General features: G+C 42.4%; 1 protein-coding gene across 3 annotated transcripts; it reads right to left on the minus strand.

Moving 5' to 3' along the window:
• Nucleotides 1-1183: 1183 nt before the first annotated feature.
• Nucleotides 1184-17782, minus strand: tnfaip8l1 (tumor necrosis factor, alpha-induced protein 8-like 1). Of its 3 annotated transcripts, none has more exons than XM_069699083.1 (3): nucleotides 17459-17782; nucleotides 5410-5689; nucleotides 1184-3730 (listed from the first exon to the last, which is right to left on the minus strand). In XM_069699083.1, the coding sequence occupies exons 2-3, from the start codon at nucleotides 5679-5681 to the stop codon at nucleotides 3442-3444; spliced, it is 561 nt and encodes a 186-aa protein (XP_069555184.1). In that variant the 5' UTR covers nucleotides 5682-5689; nucleotides 17459-17782; the 3' UTR covers nucleotides 1184-3441. The 3 variants fall into 3 exon arrangements, with proteins under 3 accessions (XP_069555184.1, XP_069555186.1, XP_069555183.1); XM_069699085.1 differs by lacking the exon at nucleotides 17459-17782 and adding an exon at nucleotides 8855-8982; XM_069699082.1 differs by lacking the exon at nucleotides 17459-17782 and adding an exon at nucleotides 8780-8855.
• Between the last annotated feature and the right edge of the window lie 190 nt (nucleotides 17783-17972).

The raw sequence follows: 17972 nt of genomic DNA on the forward strand, positions 1-17972 counted from the left end.
CTTCCTCGCAAGAGATGTGCATGTGTGCAGCCGAGCGAGGAAGTCGTCCCTTTTGATCCCGGAGAGACGTGCGACGCTACAGTAGGTCAGCTCAACTTTGTTTAGCTCAGGTTTAGAGTCTGCTCCACAAATCATAACTCGGTAATCTGTGCTTGAACACAAGTGGAAAGAGTAATGGGTCCTCCGCATGCCTCATCTTTTTCAGCTACCTTCTTAAGATGCAGGCACGCTCCTTTGCAGTCACTTCATTATGTAGAAATGATAATTATGCCCCAGTGGAAGCTGGCTTCACCAAAATGTATTGGAGCCCTCATTCACATCCACTGATAATCAAGTCGTGACTGTCATTTGGAAATTTTTAATTTTCAGAACGTGTTTGAGTGAGACATACACACTGGGAGGGAAAAATAAGCAAATTCAACAACTTTTATTTCCACTCAAATACTTTTACCTCTGAGTTAACTACACTGCAACAGAGGATGAGGAGAAATTAATCATTTGAGTTGAAGTGTTTGCTGTACTTTGACATCATAGTAAAAGGAAGAAGCGCATGAACAGAAAGTAAGATTTGGCTGAGCGGTCCTTATATCTCAGTTTACTCACACTGTGATAAACTCAAGGGTGAGTCCCCACACACACACACACAGATGCATGTTGAGATAATGACCGTATTAGAGGCTAAATGGGCACTTGGTTCTGCAGCAGCTTTTCGAGTGTGCTGCAGGGCGGATCGGCAGACGTGCTGCAGGCCAAATTATCATTCCTAAATCTGAGAAGCAGCAAAGTCAATGACAGATTAAACTCCGACTGAATTCACGCAGAGCTCTCCACTCCAAATTAAACTGCAGCTGAGCTGAATGTTTGAACGTCCAAAAACAGAAGTCTTTCCGTCTTACTCATTTCCTGTTCTACCTTTGACCGTGGCGTGGGCCTCGCAGGAAGTGGAAAAAAGTGACCCAAACATGGAATTGTTTGTCAGTCAGATGAGTTCGTGTTTGCTTTTATGGTTTCCGAACAATGCTGGGAGCAGGAGGAGGAAGGGATTTGGACGACTAAATCCAGGCCAGACAAAGTCAGATTACCCTCCTGATCTGGCTGGAAAATTCCAGCATCCAAAATACTGATGAAAGGACAGGGTGCATGATTAAAAAAAAAAAAAAAAGAGAGACAATAAATGTATTCTTTTAAAAAAGTAATTTGTATTATATTTGTTGAATACAGAAACACAAAAACAATCATATGTACATGAATGAAAATAAAAACATTTCACAATTCACAATAGTAAAAATGAAAAGTAGGTTTCATTTGAGAGCTTTAGTGACATAAGTGAGGCGGCTGCAGGCGGTTTGTGGTGCTTTTGTTGCGTCACAGATGTTAAACCGAGGCAGATTTGAACTAGCCCTGAGATGTGGATGGATTGGAGAGAAAGGCATCGAAAGACAATTAAAGTCAACTGTTTTGGGGGACTTAGGAAAAAGGATTTATTAAAAACCTTCCAAAACGATGCGGTCAGAGTCACATGGGGCTAACAAATGAGAATACACTCAAGGATGTCATCTAAGAATTAAAAGGTGAATAATAATTAAAAAAAAAAAAAAGAAGCACAACAGCCGCCAGCTTTGTCTTCATTATCACCAATCGCAGGGTTAAAATGATCAAGTGCATATTGTTTTCTGAAGTGTTCCTCTGGAAAAAAAAAAAAAAGACTGCATTTTTACTAACATCAGTTCCTTCTTTTTGTTTCTTTGGCAGAGCTGCTGTGGAAGAAGTTAAAGTTTCAGCAATCCTATCTGGGAAAGCACAGCACTTATTACACGGCTCAATTTCCAATTCTCTCACAGGTGTACACACACACACACACACACACACACACACACACACACACACACACACACACACACACACACACACACACACACACACACACACACACACACACACACACACACACACACACACACACACACACACACACACACACACCAAAATGAGGCCGCAGCACAAAACAATCTCCCAGACAGGCTCAGTGATACAAAAGCACAGACAAAAAGGAACGAGAGCTATTATGCGAGGTGGGTGGGATAACAGTAACCATTCATATGCTTCTTTATAAGAAAGAAAACACTGGCATATTTCACTCCATTAAAAGAACGTGTGTGGTGCAAACACAGACTGTTATCTCCATCACTTCGCATGAGGCTTCTGTGCAGTGAAATAGAGTGGCTGCTCGACGAAGGCAAGCTCCAGGGCCATTATACCACCCCAGAGCGGGGAGCTATAATTGCAGCAGGAGAGTACAATCAGGTACAGTGTTTGTCTCTGCTCTAATCTCCTCACCCTGCCTGGTCCGCTTCATATATATGCTGCAGTAGTCGGCCAGCCTTTCATCTGACTGCTCAGGGGGAGCCTTTTTGGTTCACATCAGTCAGAATTTGAACGAGAGCTTGAGCGCTTTTAGGACACACCTGAGGGAAGGAGCAACCAAAACCTGAAACACAGCTTCCCCTGGGCTCTGACATCTATTATGACAAGTAGTTGCTTAATTCCCTTCTGATAAAATGCCAGAGCAACCTTTCCAACCAAATAAGCATCCAGCCAACAGGACATGACCCACAACGCACAGCACAATCTAAATTCCTTCATGTTTATGGTCCCTGTATGACCCAAATACTTCGTCGTTGTTGTGGTGGCTATAAACCACACTATTAGAGGCAAAACTGGGTTTATAGATGCCCGACACAAAAGCCAGGCTTCTCTACAAAGCGGAGTTCAGTGCATGATGGGGAGAGCTGTAAAATGCAGGCTAAGCAGGATTACTCCACTGCCAACTGTGCTTCACATGGTTTCACTACTGCAGGAAAGTACAGTACAGCGCTTGTTCAGGATCGAGTGCAATACTACTTGTAGAAAAAAAACAAACCCCAAAAAACCAAAAGAACTTTGTTAGATCTGTGGAAATTCACTCTCTTTCCCCTCCTAGTGCTCCCCAAGCCATTTTTCGTCCATTAAAGGCAACTCAGAGATACAACTGAAGGCCTGTGCCTTTCATGTCTTTATGATTGAGAGAGAAAGAAAGCCTTTGGAATGAGGATACAAGTACGTTTTTAAGGCACAGTTGTCGAGGCTCCTACCCCTGAATATACTGATAAAAGTATAAAGTTTTACATTCAGTAAAAAACAAAAATAAAACCATCAGCTGCGATTTGTTAACTGTGAAGTAACACAAAAGTCAAGCTGGAGAGGAAATAAACTTTGGACTAACTAGTCAAGAGAATTTCAGTGTTACAGTAATGTCTGAAAGGCACACACACAAAACACAATCCGACCAATGAAAAGTCAAAATGTTTAGGATTGTAGTTTAAAAAAAAAAAAAAAAGAATCCCGCGAGACGGTACATGAGGGGTGACGTGGAGGTAAACCTGATGATGAGGCACACGGAGGTCAGAGGTTCCCCTCGTCGAGCATCTTGTTGACCCCGTTACAGATCCTCTGCAGGTGAGTGCGGTAAACCTCCGAGGGCCCGTACAGAGCCGCCAGGAAGTCGCAGTCGGCGAAGTGATTGAAGACGTGGTTGACTCGCGAGTGGCTCTTGGCTGTCAAGTGGCGTTTGATGGCCTGGTGCAGCAGCTCGCGGCAGTCGTTCAAAATGGCACTCATGACGCGGCGGTCGAAGGTGAACTCGATCTGGTGAAAACTGACCGCCGTCATGGCCAGAGTGTGGACTTTCTTCCTGTGAGACGACGAGAGAGAGAGAGAGAGAGAGAGAGAGAGAGAGAGAGAGAGAGAGAGAGAGAGAGACAGAGAGACTGTCAGTGTCTAATTCTGACCGGGGCAGCAGCAGGAAGTAAAAATAGAAACTGCTGTCTTATGATTTTCTTCAGAAACCCCTCATATATTAGTTATAGTATTGTCCTTCACAGTGACACATCTCCATGCCAATATAATCCCCATTCTCCATACTGTGCACTTATTTCCACTTTGCATGCCTCTGAGCTGAGTTTTACTGTTTTAGTGGAAAGTATATAAACTGATGTTAAAGTCAATTCCCTTAATTTGCTTCCATCAGCACACAAAAATGACTTCAGCTGCAGTTTTCTCTGCTTGAAGCTCGCAAGCACAACAGCATCCTCCTCATACACAATATACAGACACTTAAACAAACAGTATGTAATTTCTGTCACTCGGGGTCCCTCAAAACAATAACAACAACGGAGTTTGATGACTTTGTGAAGTAGCATGGGATATTGGGAGGTGTTTTCATTAGTAATCAATCACCACTGCAGATGAAAATCAATCTTTAGCCCAGCAGTTGGTGGCGGCTTTTCTCTCTTGGTGTGTTCAGCTATCTGTCTGCCTCCTTCAGCGATAATGGTACCTGTAATAAATGTTGTTTATTTGGAGATGAGTTGGGTGAATTAGAATGCACAATGGAAACACAATCGTTAGCTACTGTAGTTTGTCAGCTGCCAGTCCACCCATTTCTCCTGAGTGTTTCCCTAGAAGTAATAGCAAGTAGAGTGGGTGGAGTGGATATAACACCATTGAAAGCCAGTCTAATGACATGGATCTTTACCTTGAGCAAAATTATGGATTCTCTCTGTTTGAAAATGGTTGAAAACATTTTGAGTGAGCAAAGTACACAATTCAACAAAATATAAAACATAGTCCTCGTGGTCTGTCGACATTTTAGTGCAGAAAAGTTAAATTTTGTACCTTTCAGTACAATTTGAGTGGAGAACTAATCCCCTGTAACAAACACACACATGAAATCTTATTTAAATCAACAGAAAGAAATGCCGCATCATGTGGAGGAGGTTGGGGCACCTGCAGCAGCAAACAGCGCTGGCATTTGTGAAGAGCCTATGCACGATGCCATCATCGATCACAGATGACCGAGAGCCCGAGCAGCGTGATTCCTACGCACCCCACACATTGTCTTTGAACAGATATAATAATCATATTTTCTGATTTCCCCTGAATGCCGCATAATTGAGTGAAGTGAATGACCACACAGTTCAGAGTTTTGGGGCATTTTAGTGTTACAAGTCCATCTGAAATCAACCCTCGGGAGAATGGAGCATTAAGTGGACACATGCACACAGAGGAGGTGGTCGGGACTCTGGACGTTTGACTGGCAGCACCTGAACTGTCTGTGGGAGGGTGAGACAATCTAACTTGTGTTGGTAACTGTAAAACAGAAAGTTTTGTTAGCAGCTGTGTTGAGGACTTTTCCATGTGGGCTGACGGCTAATGGCTAAACTAGCAGAGCGTGTGAGCAATATCAGGGGAATCAGGACTGTTTGAATCTTCCATCATTTACATGATTTGGTAAGAGATTACCAACGTGTATGGGAACTGACAAAATAGGCAACATCTAAATCATTTCCGTAAATGACTCTTCCTGCCCACCTGAAGTTCTCCACCAGGATCAGCTCCTCGTTGCTGAACTGGTTGTTTCTGTAGAGCACGCCCAGCTTCACCACCATCTTGATTAAGTTCTTGATGATCTTCTGGGACTCTTTGCGGTTGCGGGTGAACTCCTTGGTGACGCGGTACAGCTCGTCCAGCACTTCGCTGCTGGTGTCGTCGATGAAGAGGTTGGCCATGCTCTTGGTGGCCATCTTGCTCATCAGCTTCTTCTGCGCCTGGAGGGCCAGGCTCTTGGTGCTGAAGGAGTCCATGGTCACGCCTGGGTCGAGATGACACAGAGACAAAGAGCGTTCAGTTAAACAGCAGCTGATATATGTTCCTTCAGGAGAGGCCTTTCAAATTATTGCGTGAAAACACGTTTGCTTTCTAGTGTTAAATATTTGATATCAAATTACAAATGAAAGCAGAAGAATTTTTCCTTACATATATCCATTTTGACTTTTTCATCTGAACGGCAAAACGTTAAACGGTAAACATATTACACTAACAGCTTGTAATGTGTGAGGCTATTACAAATAACATCTACTTTAATACCGTTTAAACTGCAGGGCCAAAAACTGTCCCCTTCATCAGATAATGAGCCGTGGCAGCTGTCAGATTAGCCCCAGCAACCCTTTGGCTTGGAGCCTACGAGGTAGTCGGAGGAGAATGAGTCATTACGAGTGTAGGAGGAAAGTCAGTTCCAGCACGACCACGCAAAGCAGGCACTGCAATCTGGACGTCTCATCAGCTGAATGCATTCAGAAAATAAGGTAGGCGCGCGCACGTGTGTGTGTGTGTGTGTGTGTGTGTGAACGCGAGCAGGAGACAGACAAGCGCCAGCTCATTCACTGCACGCGTGGCGTTGATTTACGTATGATGCCGTTTCGAAGTGTGCCTAGTGGGGTGACTCTGTGAAAGGCTGCGCTCATAATAGAGGCTCATAAAGGGGTTACCTGGCTTTCACAGCCGCCCACCCACTCACCAAATAAGGCAGGCCTACGGCACGCCACATCGTTCCAGGAGCTGCTTCTCAACGCGTTCTGTGGGTCACTTTTACAGGTTTGTACATTCTGTTTTCAAAAGAATTAAAAACAAGTCCATTCTCCTGTGCTCTCCCTCTCTAACCTTTGCAGATCCCAAGGTTAGCCTGGGAGTACACAAGTGTAAACAGAAACAAAAACTTGTTCTCCACAAGTGCCTTCCAGCAGCAGCGCAGGGGAATGAATAAGGGTGAAGAGGAGCCGGGAACTGTGTTGTAAGTTTCATTTTGATGCTCACCATTTTTAGATATTTACTCCAACAGCATTTCAGAAAAAAAAAAACAGGAGGAAAGGCTTTTTCAAGGATTTTTAAAAATGGCTGTCAAAACTGATGCTAGCGTCTTCAAATAGCGTAAAAAATATAAATACATTAATTTAGCAATTAAAACAAAGAAAAAGCAGCAATAAGAGAGGCCGGATACAGGTCATATTTTTGCTTTTTTAGGCTCCATGGATGATAAATATCAGTGTTTTGGTCAGTCAATCTCAAATATTTCAAAAACGATATGATGGATTGCTATGACGTTTGCAACAGATATTCAAGGTCCATTGAGGAACCTTTTTTTTTTTTTTTTTTTTTTTTTTTTGTGCCACCAAAAGGTTGATTAAGTGAGATTAAGGTATCTTGAGACTTATCGGATGGATTGCAGTGAAACTTGGTACTTGTATACAGGGTCCCCAGAGGATGAAGTGTAAGGTGACCCCTGACCTTTTATCTAACGCACACATCAGGCTTCATTCTAAAAAAAAAAGAATTATTAGGCTAACATGCCAAGATAATGTAGTGAAAATGAAACCTGTTGTAATATCAACATGCTAGCAAAGGTGCTGAAAGCTCTTTACTTTTTTGCGACTGAAATAAGTCCGTCATACATAAAAGATTTAAGGACTGGTACTGAATGTCACCTCTGATTCTTAATATTTTTGTTTACTTTAGTCATAGCTTTTGTAATTTTTGTCTGTACTTTAGGTTTTTCTAAGGCTACAGTTAAATTGTAATAAGTTTGGCTTCTTTCATCAAATTAAAAAAAAAAGCCTTGCAGCTCAGGATTACCATCATTAACTTGCCAACTATTTTCTCAGTTAAATGATGTCTTCAAAATGTCTGCTTTAGTTTCACGGAGGCAAATGTTTGTTTTGTGTGACCACCAGTCCAAAACACCAGGATGTTCAGTTTGTATCATGTAAATAAAAAAAACATCTAATTCTCACCTTCAGAGAAGCTAAAATCCCAGAATAGCTGGAGGGAAATAAGGTAATTAATGAAATAGATGCAGGTTAATTTTCTGTTAATAGACCGATCAGTTAAGGCTTATGCAAGCTATCAAACAAAATAGCTTTTAGGCATCAGTATGAACACTGAAATGAGATCAGCTCCGGTGAAGAAAATATTAAACAATCCTTAAGCCAAGTAGGAGGATTTTGAGGAAGTGACGAAATACACACACAAATAAAGGAAACACTTTTGGACCTCAGGGGGAAAAAAAACAAACCCTCAGATCTTGTTTCCTTGATAAATCTCCCGACGTGTCACTGACAAACTAAATGTAGCCTAATAGGTTTACTGCCATGGGGAAAACAGGTAAGTATCTAAACATTCCCATCATGGTAGTGGTTTCGTCTTCATGCACTGAAACTATGCATGACTCGCCTATCCACATACTGGAGTATAACAAAAGTTCAAAGCAGGAGCGGATGTATTTAGTGCAGCACAAAGAGCAGTGACATATTCCTGCTGAGTGACTTGTGATTTTTACTTTTGTTTGTACTAGAAGGCAGTGCATCTGCTGCTATACACCGTGTAACTTTCAATCCTTTCTCTCTCTCTCTCTCTCTGCAAAGCCCCTCTAAGAATATCAATAAGACTCCTTGGAGAGTGTGTCAGCAGGCTGCTTCCCAGAGAGGAGACACATGAGGAGTGGGTGAGCAAAGACACAGGCAGCAAAATGTAGAGGAAAAGAGGGGTGGAGGTGTGTTATATATCAATCCTGACACATGAGGGAAATGTAGGTGTTGAATGAGAGGTCATTTATATACCGTCTCATGCTGAATCTAGTTTGCACCCGCTTGTGTTGCAGGTGCTGGACGTTTAATCGGGCCTCTCGCTGTGCTGATCAAGGATCACTGGCAGATCCCCATCGATCGTTTCACCGTGGCTGTGACTCTAGACTTGCCGAGCTGCACTTGTTACAGAAAATCCTGCTCTGATGCAATGCGTGTGAAACGGATAACAAGGAGAAAGACACTAATGATCCAATGAAAAAACAAAAAAGAAAACAGAACTTGAAATCTTTATTTCGATGTGAGCGGCGACTGAAAACACTCACGTTGTCCTTCTGTCATCCTTTAATCACATCGGTCAGACTCAAGAGCAAAGCACTTAAAAAGAAGTCTGCATTTACCTCCCTCTCTTCCTCTCTGCGCCCTTGCTGATGGATGTGTAACAGTTTAGAAAAGTGCGAATGGATAATGGGCAGACCTCTTTCTCAGATTGGAGGGTGATTTCATAGTGCTCATTAAATTCCACTCTTGTCGCAGACCAGAGGCGTCATAGCTGTCAACTCTGTGTAGACTCCCAATGAGGCGCAGAAAAAGAGGAAGAGGAGGAGGGGAAAGGATGAGAAAGGGTAGAGTGTTTGCTGGTCATGCCCATGTGTACAAACAGTTTAAAAGCAGTGACACTCAGGATTGTCTGCCAGTGATTTCAGTGACATAACAGACCCCTGGCACTGTTATCTTAAGGATGAAGGGATATCCTCCCATCAGCTCCGTTTCCCCCCTCGATTTCCCCAAGGCGAGAAAACTAAAGGCTTCGTGAACCATATCCTCGTGGGAAAAGCACAGTGATGAAAAGGTTTTTTGATTCAAACCGTTTTTTCCCCCTTCTTTGCAGCATCAAATCTAAACGGCCTGTGAAGTGCGGCGCCCAGGGACAGCCCGGCCAATCCTGACACAGCGTCTCCATAGTATTTATAGAGGCAACAATTTAACGGATTTAAGGCAGAACAAGACACGACAGCAGCAAATGCTGCTTAGTATTGTGGCATAATATACAAGCCACAGTCGTCAGTGCACCAGACATCACACAAACGAAGATCTGCACGCTCACGCGCACATACATTACTGATAGGCCTGGCTTGCCGAACAGCTGAAAATGAAATGAAAACAAAGACAGATTGCAGCAGCCAAGAACTCAGCACTTATAATTACAGCAGTTAGACAAGCTACAAACTCAAACACCCGCTCACAACCAGCTGGCGTAGACTCACTCACAAAGACATGTAGGCAAAAGCTCAGCAAAGATGACTCATGGAAATGAAACTGGACCCTACGCAGTGTTGGATGGATGTCTCGTGACAGTGCGGGAGCCTGGGTAATGAAGCCAGGGACTCTCTCACCCTCCCACAGGTGTACACAAGCTCTGTCAAACCTGTGTGACAGTCTGGCTGAGGGATGGAGGTAAAAAGAGGCTGTGATGGCAAAGGAATAATGTTTGCTTCCTCCGCTGTAGTGGAGGATTGTTGGAGCTGGTTAACGTGAAGCCTTTTATTATCCACATTGAATTGCATTTTCCCATTTATGTTTCAGGACAGGTGGAGCTGACGTCTGCATCGGGGAAACCTCAGCCAAAAGCTTCTCCAATTCATTTGGGGACAGCGAAATAAGGAGGACGACAACTCCTACTAGCTACGGTTTTCTTTTAAAGTGTTTATCGTGTCTGTTTAATGCTGTGAAAAAGGGAAACTATCTGGAAATTATCGTCGGGTTTCTGGTGGTCCTTGAACTAATCATGTGCACTGAACGCTTCCTTTAGGAAAAATAACCAAATCTAAGTTTAAAATAGTGACATTAAATCCAGATCACTTTATCCTACGGCGTGTCACAAAAATTCAGCAAATTTTGGACTGAACTACAGGCTGAAGCAGAGAGGAGGGAACAGAAAGAGGTTTGTAGAGGTTTTAAAAATGTAAATAGTTATACATGTATAATATGTGGAACCGATCTTTTCCCCCCAATTTTGGTAACACTTGTGGTCACTTGGAAAAATGTTGTACAAATAGATTCCATCTTTTTTCCAGGTTTTGCTAAATAAATTATCAAAGAAATGTAACTCTTGCTTCTTTTATGATTTATGATATTATAACCAAATTATACTACACAAAGGACATTTTGGAGTTCTCCCTACTTCTAGCCATGACTGTGCTGTTTTCCCAGCAGGACTTGCCGGTGCAGTGAACAATAAGCTCACAGTGAGTAAAACATGTTGCCCGGTAACTGTTTGGGGTTCAAAGTTCAAAACTGATGATCATTAACATTCTTGATGATTTTAAATAATCATTTCAGCACTATTTGATAACTTCTGTAATATCCGAGCCCACTGGGGTATCTGTCACATGTCTTGTCATATATTCTTCACATGCAACTTGGCATGAACATGTTATTGTCTTTTGGCTGCTCATATTCAGGTTAAATCCAACATGATGCGAGATTGTTTTTCCAAACAGGAGAACTGATCAGCATCCAGGATGCAGCTTCTGAATCGACTCTACTCACCTGTCAGTCAAACTAAAGCTGTGGTTTGACGGGTGAGAAAGGGCTGTAAATTGGATCCACCTGAAGCTTGCGCCCACTCCAGCCTGTGCCATCATCCCTCATGAGGAAGAGGAGGTCACAGCACCCAAAATACCACCACTCAAATACCTGCTGCCAATCTAGACAGCTTGGTGGATGCTGATCACAGCCGGCATAAACAGAAAAGCAATAAAGGATGTGTTTCGCCAGTGCTTGGCCACCACAAGTTGCTAAAAAAGCTTTGGCAGAGACTGCAGAACTTTCCATGACACTTCATTTTACAAGTGATTGGTTGAAGGCAGCAGAAAATGTCACGACTTTCATGCTCTTTGGGGATCACTAGTCACATGGATTGGGGCACTGTGACCCTCGAAGAGACGACTTCATCAGCAGAGAAAATCGTCACCGCTTTATGATGGAAGCGATTACCTAACCGCCCTAAATCAGACCAGAATCACCCACCCCGCAGCAAATACAGGCATTTAATCTGCTCTCAGCGTCATGTGTTTCCAGAATTACCTCGGATATTTCACAGTAATCCCTTTCTTTCTCTCCAAACACAACATATTGTGTCCAGGTATATTAAACGCAAGGAAATTCTTTTTTGGTTTCAGTCCTTGACATTTTCAAAAGCATAAACCTCTGTGACCCAGAACTCAGACACACATAGACCGTAACAGAGACATCACCGGTTCGAGCCCAGCCAGTGACCTTTACATTATGTCTGCACTCCTCCTCCTCCTCCTCCTCCTCTCCTGCTGTTGTTTCCTGCTGTTATAAATATAAAATACCACAAACAGAAGATTTAAAGCTTAAAACTATTGCCCCTAATAAACAGGTCCTCACAATTTCCAGGAATGATGTTGTTTGTCAATAGTTTCATCGGGGCAACAGTCCAAATGTAGTTTCCGGCCTTTTTGCTTGAAAAATGACAAGCAACTATTAAAGGCAGACAATATTTTCAGTTCTTTGCTGCTGATTAAAATTTCTGTTTGCAGTTTTCACAATGCTTTTCTGTTTCTCGTGGGTGGGAACACAAACCAATATAAACACCTTCCAATACAGCACAATCTAAGAGTAACATACGGAGCTGAATAAACACTTCTCTGACCCGGTGCCAACAAAAACTTCGCATGATAAACGAGCGTCATAAAGGCAGTATCTATTGCAGGGCTGTTGAACTGACCTGGTTGATTCTGGACTGTATACACACACTCTGAGCTTGCACAGGTAAAAGGTAAATAAAAAAAACGCAACGTGTGAAAGAGGAAGCATAGGACCATTATTCTACCTTTTCCCTTACTGATTTTAAGAACAGCTGCGAGAAAAATAAAAATGGACACTTCAGAGGAAGTTTGAGAAAAAAGGGTTCTTGATTGTGACCAAAAGCATTACAGATGTCATTTGAACGACTTCTCTGTAAATCTTGAGTCAAAAAAACTCTTCAGCTGTGTGATATAATCTGTCTCCACTTTGAGATACAATAGACAATCCCGCTTGTTATATAAGGTACATCCGTGCTTTGTGTTCTGAGAGGACAAGTAACCACTCAAACGAGCTGCACTGCTGGAGCCACTCCACTGGTAGGGAATCAACGGCAGGATTTCAGGACAAGTGAAATCCGCAATTTCATCTTTCATCAAGTTTCATACTGTTTGTCTCGCTCCTCTCTTGAGATGTTGCGTAACAGAGGAGGTGCTGACTGCTAATAGGAGAGTCAGAGCTTGGGAACATTTTGTGTTTTAACAACTGTATGTAGCACGCTCATCTGGCTCTGACATTGTGAGCTTAATTGTGAGCAGAACAGATGCAACACTCATACGGGCCCCTACAACAAGCATTCTTTGGTAGCAGTAGGTCTTTGTGTGGTGGTTATGTGCTGTCGCTTTCTCATCTTCCCACATAGTCATCATCTGTGAAGATTTGCGCCGATCTGCAGAGAAAGGAGGTGATCAATGCCTTTCGCTCAGAAACTATACCTCATCCTACCCTTTTTTTTAAAAACAGTTTTCTCACATCTGCCAGAGCCCCCTGAGGAATTAATAATTAACACATCGGCATATAATGGATCAGGGATTAATAATTTAGCCTGCTGATTTGGACTAAAATAGACTTGGGGCTAAGAGCAGTCTGCTGTGGTGCAACAAGTTTGGGCAGGGATGTGGGACAGGGATTACGGGTGGACAATCAGCATATTCAGTAAGACACGGGGGCTGTGAGCTGCTGGCATTAATTTAGGAACATCAGTCAGTGTTACGCATGTGTAATAAGGCTGGGAATACAGTAAGACCCTGCGCTGCCCGGGGGCACCCACAGCACTCACTGACAACATTTGTTCTTGCATTAAAATGCATAAGTGGATAGTAGTTTTATGGTGACAACTGAGCTAATTTGAAAGAAACACATCTGTGAAAAGTGAAAGAATAATGACGAATCAAAAGACCAGTCCACTCTCATGTGACCTCCCTTTAACTGCCACATCTAAGATTTAATTATATATTATTTACAATATAATTAGCGTCTTAACAGCACTGCGCATAATGCAAGTAATAATCAAGGAGCTAACTGGTACTTGAGCTATGACTGATGTCTGAGCTTGTGACATTTTAATTAAGGCCACCATAAGAGCAGAGCACACTATGACTAATGTTCCTCACCTGGAGCCCAAAGAGCATAATTTGTTCACTCAGTATTTAATAGAGTGGCAAGTACCAGAGTGCCTGGCTGCAACAGAAGCTAGGATGGTAAACAGGGGACAACAGTGGAGGACCAGTATGCGAGGACAAGATTGTGACTCAGATATGACTCAAGCTGGGTCTCAGATGAGACCAGTCTATTGGTGGACTCCATTCCTCGTTCTCTTCATTTCAAACAATGTCATGATATTTCCCTTCATGCTGCAGACGAGGTCATATTCTCCGAGTGTTTGGGGCTTCTAGAGGCCACCTGTGTGTTCAGCTGAACTTCGCAGCCTCTTAAAAGAAGGTCAACCACCTCTCTTGTCTTGTTAATGAGTTACCATGGATTCTCCTCAGCGGGAACAACAGTGTCTCTAGGATTACTGCTGCAATTTCGAGCTCTGCCCTTAATATCACTGCATGGGGAATGCCGAGCAACGTGACTATTGTCCTATTCTCAAAGACACTCAGAGGAGGGGGTGTGCACAGATACAGTTACACTGAAATATACATAGATGAGGCTCAGCAGCCTCTGCTTATTCCTGCCAGGCAAGTATTGTTTCTTATTATTTATTGTCTTTCAAAATCACATAATGTTGAAACAATGATAAAGTTGTTATGAGGCACAAAGCTATGATTAATGAGGAAACGCGAGTACTCATTAAAACCAGTCTTGGATGAAATCTATAATAAATGGACTTGAATTATACTGTTTTGCACTTTTTATATGTTTCAGTTGCTGTCTGGTGCGATGGGAACCAATAGGATTATTTTAAGGCAGTAATTTATGATAATTTTCATTATTGATTATTATATTGATAAACTGATTAACCTTGTATACCAGAGGTTCCCAAACTTTTCAGACTATGTGTCACTGTGTGCCGAACCAACCAACAACAACATTAGGCTACTATTTCAAAATGAAACACATAATTAACAACTTTAAAAAAAAAATACACATCACTGTAATGTGATGTGTATCTAATAATTGTTATCTTGATGGGAAAAAAAGATGTGTCTCTTCCTTTTGTTTGCATTGTGGCTCCGGAAAGTCTCTTTTGTTTTCTCTCTCATTTGCAAGTGTTTCCTTTTTGTTTTACTTTCCGCATCTAATTGACGACTCCCCGGTGTCCTTATCTTGTGACCTACAACCAACTCAGTATTATCATACGAAAGCAGATACAAAGGGAATGGGGGTGATTGTCAACTGTATAAAAGCTGTCCTACGGAGATCTGGGAGCACTGCTGGACACCTCTCTTTGAGGGTGCATGTATTTGCTCCTTCTTGCAAGCATAAATGTCCAATATGTTTGATTTTGAACCAAGCCTCTGAGTAATTTTTCCAACATATCTGTATTTAGATTATAATAATTGAGGCCAGTTGGCTTGCAATTGTGCAATTGTTCCATCTTTCAGCAAGGCTCTTGTCTACCACCAGGTGGAGTTTTGCATATCACCCAAACAGCAACCAACAGTGAGGTCACACATTAGTTTGTGAACTGCCGTTCTGAAGCCTCAAGTTCGGTGTTTTGGCTGTTGTCTGGTGGGGAGGAGCGAGCGGTGATTGTAACACAACCGCAGAGGACACTACACCTCGCTCAGTTATAGCAGAAACCTGACTGCACCACAAGCCTGTCAACCAAACAGACACGCCCCCAAACATATTGCTTTTTGAGGCCTAATATCTAATAAATGATGGGATTATCTTCAGATGGACTGCCAGAAATCTAATAAGAAGGAGTGGTTTTTGCAGCCCCGTCGCATCAACACCCCAAAACCCAAAGAAATGCAGTTTAGAAGGAAATCAAACAGAAAAAAGCGGTTAGTCTGTGATATTCATTTTTCCTCAGCTCGTTGGCTGTCAACTGTTGCTCGCAACAGTAAAGAGACAAAGGAAGCCCTGGCAACTAAACGGGAGTCGGTCGAACAACGCCAAATCATTTCACCACTGACACAGCTAATGCAAGGAGAGAGGCAACTCCAAGTCCTAATCCAAGGCCATAATTCATTTGACGTGTCTGCTGAAGCTGCGCTTGATAATGTGTGCCGCTACCTGCCAGATCCCCGACAGCACAGTGAAGCTATTCATCCACACTCAAGCCTTGTCATCGGGAGACGCTTTACAATGTAAACACAGCAATGTGTTACAAAACACATCAGTGTTTGCAAAACATATGTCTTCACCATTTTCAGCAGTGGTTGGGAATGGATATTCTGTGGGTTAGCCCATGATGCACAAGGAGGATTATATTAGGTGTTTAAACCAGCAGGGATTAATATCTTTTTTTTTTTTCTTTTGCATTTCTAGGATTTTCTCGTGAGACGGTAAATCATGGCCGATTTACACACTCGCTATAAATGTAAAACATGTACAATTTTGTCTCAATTGGTCATTGTACGTACATATTATTTGTATAGTTTGCATTTTAAATAGTTTTATCTTTGTCCTATTTCCATAGATATGGACAACATACATATACAGTATAATGAGGCAAATAGTATTCAAGCCAAAGCAGGTAAAATATGTTTACTAAAAGTTTATGAACTCCAGCAAACATGGTGCAAAGCCTTACAAACTAAAACACAAATTTTAATTTGCACGACACTGATGCAAGTGGACCAGCCTTCTGACAAGTTATCCAGTGAATCAACAAAAGTTTTCGCAGTTTTTCACTAGTCATAAATAACTAATAAGCTTGATTAGTGATCCTCATTGCCATCCCCATGATTAAGCAAAAATTATGTTTAAAGGTGCAATATGTAAAATTGAAGTCTCGCCTTGTAATACCACTTTGTACATTAGGAGGTGAGTGAGTCAGTGTAGCATCCAGGCAGTCTGTCCTCAGTCCAGCTCTCGAGAGTTTCTACAATTATTATCATTTGTGCAATTATTTTCAGATGCATCACCACAACAATGATCAGAAGGATTAAATTTAGCGAACGACACCATAGTGGCTTGTGGAAAGGATTTCTCGACTTTGTCTTTCATGAGAGAAGTTGAATGGTACTCTATGGAACAAGAGTTTTTATTTTTGAGCCAGTGATATTGCACTTTATGGCACTTACGCATTGGCCTCACTTTTCACGTTTGTTTCTGCTTCTTTCTCTTTTGCTGGTCTAAGGGCAGACTGGACACTACAATAACTCACTGTCCCCCCCGAGGAGACGAGTGGTATTACGAGATGGGACAGGACGTGCTAGCTGGTTACCGTGCACATTTTAGTAGATATCTGCCAACATGTACTTAGATGCCTTTGACAAAGCATAGACACTTATTTCTTGCCACTCCCTAGATAATTTTAGTAACATTTTGAATGTTTTAAACTAAAAATATTTTGCACCTTTAACTTGTGAACTGAGTTTTTTTTAATTTATTTATTATTATTATTATATAGACCAGAGTTGCTAAATAGCATATTAAACCAATAACTAATCAATCCCATTATTAAAACAGCTGTTTAGCTGACTTATCAAAATGCTGTTGTAATCACGTCCACTGATTGACCGCTGCTTCCGCTCGATCCCTATCAAACACGGAGCCCGTCAAATAAATAAGTGACCGAGCAAACAAAACAGGATCTGAAAGTCCGCCTTTGTCCGTTATCCATGCAGAAGCTGCTCAATAAACAATTATCGGTCTGATATTGTGACTCTGGAGTGATTTGACCGCAGGCCTCTGATTGCAGACATGTTGGTCGAGGAGATGTTTCATTAAAAACGGTTCGACCGTCGCGACCACCGGCGACATGAACTCACCTTCCTCTGAGCTTCAGCGGGACACGGACTGATTCAGCCAGCGAGGTGACAAGTCAATCTGAGCCAAATCTCTCAAGACTTCATCCTGGCAGCGCGGGGCAAGTCGGTTCACAGCATGTTATGTTGTTTGTTTGTCCACTTGTTTCGCTTTGGGTGTCCTCTGTAAAAACGTCCCCCTCCGCGCTGCCTCTTTGTGTTCCGCGTATCAGGACACAGATGTGTCAATTATTGAAGGAGTGTTTTCTTCTTTCGGCCGCCGTCAGATCGGTTACAAGAGTTTGCCGTAACTCGATTCCTCCTCCTCTTAAAAAAAAAAAAAAACTTTCAAACTTGAGGGGGATCTGGAAATCAGCAGATTGATGTCGGCTTGAGCCAATGGAGGAGCAACGAGGGGGAGGAGACCAGCCTAATCAGGCCGAAAGAAAGGACCATTTACGGCCAGCATTCCCACCTCCCTCCATCTCCTCCCACCTCCCTCCACCTCCCCCTCCATTACGGTTTCCAGTAATTATGC

This window comes from Brachyistius frenatus, unplaced genomic scaffold (assembly GCF_029030835.1).
Source record: "Brachyistius frenatus isolate BFR_SWC_R1_liver_20210118 unplaced genomic scaffold, ASM2903083v1 Contig_29, whole genome shotgun sequence".
In the NCBI taxonomy this organism is placed as follows: Eukaryota; Metazoa; Chordata; class Actinopteri; family Embiotocidae; genus Brachyistius; species Brachyistius frenatus.